The 11602-nt window shown below is 35.1% G+C and overlaps 1 protein-coding gene across 6 annotated transcripts in view; it reads right to left on the reverse strand.

Moving 5' to 3' along the window:
* MYOCD (myocardin) overlaps nt 1–11377 on the reverse strand; it is a 155654-nt gene extending 144277 nt beyond the window's left edge. For 4 of the 6 annotated variants that reach the window (XM_078155782.1, XM_078155780.1, XM_078155781.1 and 1 more), the window contains exon 1: nt 10992–11376. In XM_078155782.1, the coding sequence (XP_078011908.1) occupies nt 10992–11046 (55 nt within the window). In that variant the 5' untranslated portion in view covers nt 11047–11376. Of the gene's footprint in view, nt 1–10991 lie in introns of all 6 variants that reach the window. The other 2 variants (XM_020965975.2, XM_078155783.1) reach the window with 2 other exon arrangements.
* Between the last annotated feature and the right edge of the window lie 225 nt (nt 11378–11602).

Here is an 11602-nt window from a genome sequence, read left to right on the forward strand (position 1 = left end):
TCACCTCCTGAAAGAGATGTCAAATTGAAAACACCAAGAAATATTGTAGACAAATTCCAAAATTATCAGGTCAAGGAGAAAATATTGTAAGCAGCCAGAAAGAAACAAATTAAATATTGTGGAACCACAGTCAAGATTATGCAGGACCCTGAAGTTTCTAAATGAAAAGATTGGAGGGCTTAGAATATGATATTCCATAAGGCAAAGGAGCTTGGATTACAATCAAGGATCAACTACCCAGTAAAATTGAGCATAATCTTTCAGGAGAGGAGATGGACAATCAATGAAATATGGGACTTCCAAACCTTCCTGATGAAAAGACCAGAGCTCAACAGAAAGATTTTATCTTCAAATACAACACACAAGACAGGCATAAAAAGGTAAACAGTAAAGGGGAAAAAAAAACATGTTATTCAATAAGAGCACACTGTTTATATCCCTACAAGGGAAGATGATACTTGTAACTCTTGAGAACTGTATATTTATTATGACATTTAGAAGCATAGACAGGGGACATGGGTATAAGTTGACTTGATGAGATGACAAAAAATCTAATTAAGTGGTGGAAAATGATTATACTGGGACAGGAGGAAAGAAGGAAAGAAAAAAGGGTAAAGTATATCATGAGAAGTGGCACAAAGACCTATTACAGTAGAGGGAAAGGAGGGAGGGAGCTGAGTATTGTTTGAACCTTACTCTCATCAGATTTGGCTCAAAGAGGGAACAACATAATCAGTTAGGTATAGAAATCCAGCTTGCCCTATAGGAATTAGGAAGGGAAAGGGGAAGAAAAGGGAAGGGGCTGATAGAAGGGAGGGCAGATTGAGGAAGGCAGTGGTTGAAAGAAAAACTCTAGTGAGGAAGGAAAGGGAGAAAGGAGAAAGAAAAGCATAAACAGGGAGTACGGATAGGTTGGAGAGAAAGATACAGAGAGTAATCATAACTGTGAATGTGAATGGGATGAACTCTCCCATAAAATGGAAAAGGATAGCACAATGGATTAAAAACCATAATCCTACAATATGTTGTTACAAGAAACACATTTGAAGCAGGATACACACAGAGTAAAGGTAAAAGGTTGGAGCAGAACATATTGTGCTCCAGCTGAAGTAAAAAAAGCAGGGGTAGCAATCCTGATCTCAAACAAAGCAAAGGCAAAAATAGATGTAATTAAAAGAGATTAGAAAGGCAATTAAATCCTGCTAAAAGTTACCATAGACACTGAAGTAATCTCATTACTAAACATATATATTCACCAAGTGGTATAGCACCCAAATTCTTAAAGGAGAAATTAAGGGAGTTACAGGAAGAAACAGACAACAAAACTATACTAGTGGAGGACCTCACCCTCCCTCTCTCTGAACTAGATAAATCTAAACACAAAATAAATAAGAAAGGGGTAAAGGAGATGAATAGAATTTTAGAAAAGTTAGATATGACAGACCTCTGAAGAAAAGTGAAGGGAGATAGAAAGGAATATACATTTTTCTCAGTGGCACATGGCACCTACACAAAAAAATGACCATGTATTAGGGCATAAAAACCTCACAACCCAATGCAGAAAGGCAAAATATTAAATGCATTCTTTTCAGATCATGATGCAATAAAAATTACATGCAATAAAAGACCAAGGAAAGATAGACTAAAAATTAATTGAAAACTAAATAATCTAATCCTAAAGAATGAGTGGGTTAAACAATAAATCATAAAAGCAATCAATTACTTCATATAAGAGAATGACAATAATGAGACAACATGCGAAAACTTATGAGATGCAGTGAAAGCACTTCTTAGGGGAAGTTTTATATGTCTAAATGTTTAGATAAATAAAATAGAGAAAGAGGAGATCAATGAATTGGGCATGCAGCTAAAAAAAGGTAGAAAAAGAACAAATTAAAAACCCTTTAGTTAAATACCAAATTAGAAATTCTGAAAACCAAATGAGAGATTAATAATATTGAAATTAAGAAAACTATTGAACTAATAAATAAAACTAAGAGCTGGTTTTATGCAACAACCAATAACGTAGATAAACCTTTGGTTAATTTGATTTAAAAAAAGAAAGAAGAAAACCAAATTGCCAGTATAAAAAATGAAAAAGGTGAATTCACCACCAATGAAGAGGAAATTAAAACAATAGTTAGCTATTTTGCCCAACTGTATGCCAATATATTTGACAATGTTAGTAAAATGAATGAATATTTACAAAAAATATAAATTGCCCAAATTAGCAAAAGAGGAAATAAAATATTTAAATAACACCATTTCAGAAAAAGAAATTGAACAAACCATCAATGAACCACCTAAGAAAAAATCTCCAGGGCCAAATGGATTTACAAGTGAATTCTATCAAACATTTAAAGAACAATTAATTCCAATACTGTGTATAAAGTATTTGGGAAAATAGGCAAAGAAGGAGTCCTACCAAATTCTTTTTAAGATACAAATATTGTGCTTGATACCTAAGCCGGGAAGAATCAAAACAGAGAAAGAAAATTATAGACCAATTTCCCTAATGAATATACATGCAAAAAATTCAAATAAAATATTAACAAAGAGATTACAGAAACTTATCTTGAGGATAGTACACTATGACCGGTAGGATTTATACCAGGAAGCAGAGCTGGTTCAATATTAGGAAAAATATCAACACAGTTGACCATATCAACAACAAAACTAACAGAAATCATATGATTACCTCACTAGGTGCAGAAAAAGCTTTTGACAAAATACAACACCCATTCTTATTGAAAACACTAGAGAACATAGAAACAAATGGAGTTTTCCTTAAAATGACAGGTAGCATTTATCTAAAACCATTATATTTAATGGGGATAAGCTAGAAGCATTTCCAATAAGATTGGGGGTGAAACAAGAATGCCTGTTATCACCACTGTTATTCAATATTTTACTAGAAATGGTAGCTTTAGCAGTAAGAGAAGAAAAAGAAATTGAAGGAATTAAAATAGGCACAGAAGAAACAAAGCTATCAATCTTTGCAGATGATATGACAGTATACTTAGAGAATCCTAGAGAATCAAATAAAAAATTACTTGAAATAATAAACACACTTAGCAAAGTTGCAGTATATAAAATCATTGGCATTTCTATATACTACTAAAAAACCCAACAGCAAGAGATAGAAAGAAAAATTCCATTTAAAGTTACTATAGACATTATAAAATATTTTGGAATCTACCTGCTAAAACAAACCCAGAAACTATATGAGCAAAATTACAAAACACTTTTCAGACAAATAAAGTCAGATCTAAATAATTGGAAAAATATCAGTTGCTTATGAGTAGGCTGAGCTAATATAATAAAAATGACATTTCTACCTAAATTAATTTACTTATTCAGTGCCATACCAATCAAACTACCAAAAATTGCTTTATACAGTTAGAAAAAAATAATAATAAAATTCATCTGGAAGAACAAAAATCAAGAATATCAAGGGAATTAATGAAAAGAAATGCAAAGGAAGGTGCCCTATCTGTACCAGATCTTAAATCATATTATAAAGTAGCAATCATAAACCTACTTGGTACTGGCTAAGAAATAAAGTGGTGGATTAGTGGAGTAGGTTAGGTAAACAAAACACAAAATACGACTATAGTAGTCTACTGTTTGATGAATCCAAAGACTCTAGCTTCTGGGATAAGAAATCACTATTTAACAAAAACTGCTGGGAAAACTGGAAAAATGTATGGCAGAAACTAGCCACAGACCAACATCTTACACCCTATGCCAAAATAAAGTCAAAATGAATACACAATTTAGATATAAAGGCTGATACTATAAGCAAAATAAGAAAGCAAGAAATAGTTTACCTGTCAGATCTGTGGAGAAGGGAAGAATTTAATGACCAAACAAGAGAAAGAGAACATTACAAAATGCAAAATGGATGATTTTGATTACATTAAATTGAAAAGTTTTTGCACAAAATAGTCAATGCAACCAAGATTAGGAAGGAAGCAGAAAACTGGGAAACAATTTTTATAGCCAATAGCTCTGATAAAGGCCTCATTTCTCAAATATGTATAGAACTGAGTCCCATTTATAAGAATACAAGTCATCCCTCAACTGATAAATGCTCAAAAAAAAACGAACAGGCAATTTTCAGACAAAGAAATTAAAGCTATCTATAGCCTATAGTCATATAAAAATGTTCTAAATTAGAGAAATGCAAATTAAAATGACTCTGAGGTACTACATCACACCTATCAGATTGGCTAACATGACAAAAACAAGACAATGATAAATATTGGAGAAGATGTGGGAAAATTGGAACACTAATACATTGTTGGTGGAGTTGTGAACTGATCCAACCATTTCGGAGAGTAATTTGGACCCATGCCCAAAGGGCTATGAAAATGTGCATACCCTTTGAGCCAGCAATACAACTTCTAGGACTGTATCCCAAAGATATCATAAAAATGGGAAGAGGACCCACATGTGCAAAAAATATCTACAGTAGCTCTTTTTGTCATGGTAAAGAATTGAAAATTGAGGGGATGCCCATCAATTGGGGAATGGCTAAACAAGTTGTGGTTTATGAATATAATGGAATAGTGTCATGCTACAAGAAATGATGAGCAAGTGGACTTCAGAACAACCTGGAAAGACTTATATGAATTGATGTTGAATGAAGTGAGCAGAACCAGGAGAACATTGCACATAGTAACAGCCACATTCTGCAATGATTAACTTTGATACACTTGGCTCTTCACAGCAGTGCAGGAATCTAAGACAACTCCAAAAGTCTCATAAAGGAAAATGCTATTCACATCCAGAGAAAGAATTATGGAATTTGAATGCAGATCGAAGCATTCTATTTGCTCTCTTGTTGTTGTTTTGCTTTGTTTCTCTTTTTTTGTGGTTCCTCCCATTGGTTCTAATTCTTATTTACAATATGGCTAATGTGAAAATCTGTTTAATATGAATGTATATATAGAGCCTATATCAGATTGCATGCTGTCTGAGGTAGAAGGGAGGGGAAAGAAGAAGGGGGAGAAATTTTAAAACTCAAAAGCTTATGGAAGTGAATGTTGACAATCTATGATTCTAATTCTGTGATACTGTGACTTTGCAAGAAAGATGAATTAATTCCCTCTAATGGCCATGATTGTTTTCAATGGTCCTGAGTGAGAAGGACTATGGAAAAGTAGATAGAGTATAGGGGTGAGAGTCATAAAAACTTCCCTGAGCCTGTTTCCTCATCATTAAAATGGCCATGGCAATAGCTTGTTATCGTTTGTAATGATTACACAGGGTTGTGAAGCTCAAATGATATAATGAATGTCAAGTACTTTACAAACTATAAAGTGCTGTATAAATATATTTCAGAGCTGGCTCAAAGTTAGGAAAACCTGGCTTTTAATCCCATCTCTGACATATTCTAGGTGTATGATCCTAGGTAAGTCACTTAACTTCTCAATGATGTTATGAGTACAAGTTGAATGCCCATCTGCATTGGAAGAAAATCTTTTCCTCAGGTCTTCCCTATATCAAAGAAATCATAGCACCAGTCAAAAAAATAAGAAAAACAAAAACAAGTTATCTATCTTAATTAACAGAGCCTATGTGATTTATTTATCTGTAAATGTACATATGTCCTATATATGGAATCATATGTACATGGGTATATATGTATATGTGTGTGTGTGTGTGTGTGTGCATAATCTTTAAAATGAATTAGTGGAATTGGATAATTTTTGGAAATAAAAACAATTCTAATAGACTATATCTATATAGAAAATGCTTTTTGGCCATTTTTCTCCCTTTGTGTTCAGTTTGAACAGTGATTTCCTGATTCTCAAGACAGTACTCTTTCCACTAAATCATATTGTCAGTACCTCTCATTTATGAGACATCTTCATGGGTTGTAGCAAATTGTCTCATCAACCCTTTTAGTTATGTTTCTAATTATTATGCATACCCCACCAATGAGAACTGGCACCAAGGATCTTCCTTTCTTTTATTTAGGTTCTGTCAATTAGTTGCCTATGGTGCCTGTCACATTTCCATGAAATTTGAATATTCATGCCACAGTGAAGTTGGTGAAGTTTGTCTTCTTTGCCCTCAGCTTCACTTTTCTATTCTTCTACTTACCTACCTGCTCTGCCTCCCTTCTCCTCCCCCTTCTCTTCAGGTGTCCAGAGTAATCTTGTAGCCTAAGCCTTTCACTTCAATCACACAAGTAACAATCTGATATGTGACTTATATTTGATTTATTTCTTATAATTTATTGTGGAAACATTTTCTTATGGTGCCACCTAGCAAAGATACGTTGGCATTTTTTGAAGGCAATGTGGCTTAATGAATAGAGAACCAATCTTGAATAAAGAATCCCAGTCCTCCTTCTGATATAAACTAGCTGTATGACTATGAGCTATTTGATCCGTCAGGCAATTCTCTAAGTTAAAAAGGAGTTGATCTGCATTGTCCATTGGGTAGTCTCCACACATAAAAAAATAATATTCTGGACAAAACAAATAAAAAGTAAAACAAACCAACTGATAGAGCAAAAAGCATCTTATGATATTGAATTTAGAGAGATTTTTCTTTTGTTTTTTTAAAATTTTATTTTTTGTATTCTAAACTTAAGAAAAAAACAAGTATTTCCATAACGTAGTAGAATAGAAAAAAAAGATGATTGCATGTAAAACTACAAATCTATTTTGTACAACTTACTGTTACTTTTAAATATATAATAAAGTTGTCAAGTAATTTTCTTTTTTTTCCCTTTCTTACTTCCTGCCCCCCACAACCTAGAGATGGCTACCATTAGACACAATATGTATATAGAAGGATTCTTTTCTCGAAGAGGGCTTCTTTCAGAATATAGAACATCTAAGCTTTAAGCGATCATCAAGATTACCTTACTCCAATCTCTTCATTTTGTAAATGGTCTCCCAGTAGGGCAGCTAAGGGGGTGCAATGGATAGAGTATGGAGCCTGTAGTCATGAATACTCATCTTCCTGAGTTCAAATTTGGCCTCAGACCCTTACTAGCTGTATGACCCTGTGTAAGTCACTTAACCCTATTTGCCTCAGTTTCTTCATCTGTAAAATGAGCTGGAGAAGGAAATGGCAAACCACTCTAGTATCTTTGCCAAGAAAACCCCAAATGGGGTCACACAGAGTTGGACACAACTGAACAAGTCACTTAACTTCTCAGTGCCCCAGGCAAACTCTTTAAAAGTATAAATTGCAGAGTAAGAGCTAATTTATGAGGGCATGCTCTCTTTTGCACAAATAAAGTTTCCTTACGAGGAATTTCCTATATCTGTGAAATCAGAGCCCACAAAACAATAAAAACAAAGACAAAAACAAATAAACAAAAATGATGTCTAAAGTCATACACACAATTAGCAACTGGTCAAAAGTCATAAAAACAATAAGCCACATTTTAAGAGTGCCTGCGGTTGGTGGTGGAATGAAAAGGGGATGATTTTTAATTCCTTCCAGTTCCTTGGTTCCCTAAGAGTGGACATGCTGTGAACTGCAAGCCTTAAGCTATGGGGGACCTTTTTTTGAAAGTTCTTAATGGGGGCAGCTAGGTGGCACAGTGGATACAGCATAGGCCCTGAAGTCAGGAGGACCTGAGTTCAAATTTGGCCTCAGACCAAACACCTGATACTTACTAGCTGTGTGACCCTGGGCAAGTCACTTAAACCCAATTGCCTAAAAAAAAAAAGTTCTTAGGGGAAAAGGAAGCCAACCGTGCCAAGTGCTTCTTATAGCTAGAGTTCATCCGGCCCAAGTACAGATGTTCATGACTAGCTCCTTTAACACTTCTGTATCCCTTCCTCCCCACTACTTTCCCTGCTTGTGCATGGATAGAATCTTTCTCTATTTCCCCATATTTTATGCCTACCTTTCCTCTTGACCAAAACTCTCAAGATATCAAAGATTCAGATCCTTTCTCACTATGTTCTCTTTTTTTCCCATGTCACTGTTTTCAGTCTGGGTCTACATTCATAAAGATTACTATATACAGCTTCATGGCCTGGTGATACCCAAAACTTTTGGGTTTGGACTGCCAAGTGAACAGCTAAATATACTGTTTAGTTTCCAGACAGTGTCCCCATCCCTGCCCCAGGTCATGATAGGCAGACCTATGGGAACATTATCGGAAACATCAACCTGGGCCCTAGTGGTAGGGAACAGGAGCATTAGGGAGTTAGATTGAGGATCTGTGTATGAGTATCGTATTCTATATTTGCGCATGATATTAGGATTAAAGTGTATGTGATATGATAGGAAATTCCTAATATTGATGCCAATCATAGAGACAGAAAAACTAACAAAAAGAGAGAAACTATAAAAATGCAGTTTATATATAACTAATATTAATTATAGCCATTTTCATAAACTGCTTATCTTGTGTGAACTGCTATGTAGCATGATAATTTAACTTATAAAATTATTCTAAGTGAAATTCATTCATTTTATGTGCTATTCATTTTTATGATTTTCATGAAATCAGAATGTTAGAACTAGAAGGGACATAAAAGAACATTTAATTCATCCCTCATTGTATAAAATGAGGAAACAGAGACCCAGAGAAGTTGTCACCTGTCCAAATTCACACATTTAGTATTATTTGACTATATTCTAAACTGCATTCTATGTTTAGCCTTCAGCATTTATTATTCACATAGCTTTGTCATCTGTCTATAACTGAGAAAAATTTTAAAGGGATATTAATTATTCAACTTTTGCATATCAGATTAAGCTTCTTCATGTCAATCTCTTGGAAATGTTACAATGAGTATTAATAAAATTTAGTTTCTCTAAAAAGAAATACTTTCCAAAAAATAAAGAATTTCAGTCTGTATTGCAAATACCAAAGAGAAATCATAATAATGAAACTGGAATAGCCATATAAGATTAAATATTGTCTCTAAGAGCCAAATTTTGATAAGCCCCCCCTGCTTGTTAGTCACATGCTACAATAGATTTTTTTGTAGAAAGGCCCCCTTCCTTTCAGAGCATAGCATCCCCAACTCAAGGATGCAAGAGCTGCTTATATATCTATATATAACTATTTCTAAGCACAAAAATTATATTATTTTCTTATTTATCATCATATTTTCTTAAGGTTTCCAACTGGACATATTTGTTATATTTTCTTAGCGTATTACCAGCCTCCTTGTGTGTCTCTGATTGCCAAGCTGAATATTTCTAGGCTCAAGGTTGTGACTTAATTATATTTGCTTCTGTCTTTATTTTCATATCTTTCTTTTCAAACCAACCCTCCTGACTGCCATGGGAGACTGTTCCTAGCAGACGAAACATGAGTTGAGTATGCTGAATAAGATTTTCAGTATGAAATATCCCTTTGATCAGAGACTGCAAAGCATTACCACGGATACCAGTATAATCAACTTCAAATTCATGAGATATGGTGGGAAATAATACTAGCAAAAGATGATGACTCCATAAATCCACCAAGATGGGACACATGAATTGTGGAAGAATTTAATGTGCTCACTACCTCCTTGAAATTTACTGTAAGGAAAGATTCATTTGACAAGTATGTTTTGCAAGTCTACTATCAAGAACATCACAAAATCCTTTTACAGGCAAACCAGGCAAAAATTAGTTTTAAAAAGAGCAATGGCTCACTTGAAAGGAATGTGGCTGTCCTCAAAATAAGTCTGCATCCTCTCTTCTTCAGAAAGGTGGCAGTATTGCTTCACAATTCTTGATAGAAATTTAAGGTCTTTGGGAGGCCTTTGAATGAATAATACTCATCACACTTCACCAAATTGAGAAATGGCTTGATCAACTGCAATGTTAATATCTCAAAGGCCAGAAACACACACACACACACACACACACACACACACACACACACACACACACACTGCAGAACCCCCTTGGAGTTATGGTTTGCATTTATATTCTGGAGTTTCGATAACATTGCTAATGCTGTGACTATTGAAGTCTACTTCTGGTAAACACTTCACTCCCATTATCATTCTTACAAACCTCAGGTGTCACGATAAAAAATAAAATAGAGCAACAAGAACTAAAAGAGGCATTTTGGAAAACTTAGAATTAGAAATAAGAAAACTCTCTAGGGTTCTTCTAAACAAAAGTTTTGGTAAATATGAATATTGTCCTAAAGTATAGAATCCTAAAGTAAAACATCATACAATATTAATTCCCCAGATATTGAACTGCATAGCCCAGTGAATCATTCCAGTTTTATGTATATAGTTAATTAAGAAGTATTTAGAGGAAAAATGTGCACAGGTGTATATGAATACTCACTTGCTGGACTTTATCTGTAGGAATTTGAATAAAGACTTTCTGTTGAGGAGGGGTTGGCCCCTTCAGGCCCCTTCACTCACCTTCACTCAGAGAGAATGTTCTTTTAGAAGTTTCTCTGCTCTCCACTAACACAGAAGATTTGGGATAGATTCTCAGTTTATAAATATCAGATGGTTGTGAAGGAACTGTGGCACTGGGTCTTTTTTATGCAGTGATGTCATTTTAAATAAATTTGCTATTTTTACTTCCCCCAAGTGACTTTTCTTTTTTGGAAATGCGTTTATTTGAATTAGTTGTGTCCTAACTGATCTCTAGGTTCTAATACACTAGTACCAGGTTTGTCTTCTCAGGAATTATAACCTCATATACCAAAAAGCACAAACTGGAGATTCCTTGTTTGTTCCATTCAGAACCTACTCCTTCATATGTATGACCCAATTTACTAGGTATAAAGGAAATGAAAATTAATAGGAGTTACTACAATCCAAATACGAAACACAGATGAACTAAAAGCAAAGAAATAGGACAATACAATCATCCTTCAATTTAAATGCAAGTCTGTCCCAGAATATTGGGGGGGGCAGAATTGTGGCAGTATTAACAATTTGTTATTATTTACCTTGTTTGGGGCTTCAAACACATTTATTAAAAGTAAACAAGACTTGCAGAAGAAGAAAGTGTAAGGAGGAATACCAAATTAGCCCTACCTGATCTGAACTTGCTCCGAATCAACAAAGAATGCTCAGACCCCAGGAGTGTCATGGTGTTTCTCAGCAAGCAGTCCTGTGCCAGAAACCCCACCCTGATTTCAGCCAGGAGGCAAAATGACCACAGCTAATAACTCAGAATTCATCCAGTGTTTGTTGTGCTTTCCTGGGGACTTGTCTCGCAGCAGCCGGTGCCTCAAACCAGTTTGGATGCAGTGAACACTGATCCTAACAGAAAACTAACTGCTCACCCCTTGCTGTGCAGAACTAATTACTCAGCCAGCAGGATTCTCCTCCTCCTCAGAAGTTATTATGATCATCATAGGCTTTCTTGGCTGATGTCATAGCCTACCAGGGATCAGAGAGTATTGCTAACAAGTTTTTAGTAAGGTCTCAAGTTTGATATCTGATACCCATTACTACTGATAGGAGCTCAGCCAATCAGAAGCTTATTGCTTGGACCTGGAACTTGGAGCCGCCAAGAGAATAACTGCGCAGCTGGTTTAACTCTTTCTAGCATGCTGAGCTGTCCCAGAGAGCATACATGTATGAGCTGCGGTGGGCGGGGGAAAGAATGATAATGGGTCAGTAATCCTTCCATACAGCCTTAG

This window comes from Phascolarctos cinereus, unplaced genomic scaffold (assembly GCF_003287225.1).
Source record: "Phascolarctos cinereus isolate Bilbo 61053 unplaced genomic scaffold, phaCin_HiC Scaffold_5;HRSCAF=322, whole genome shotgun sequence".
In the NCBI taxonomy this organism is placed as follows: domain Eukaryota; kingdom Metazoa; phylum Chordata; class Mammalia; order Diprotodontia; family Phascolarctidae; genus Phascolarctos; species Phascolarctos cinereus.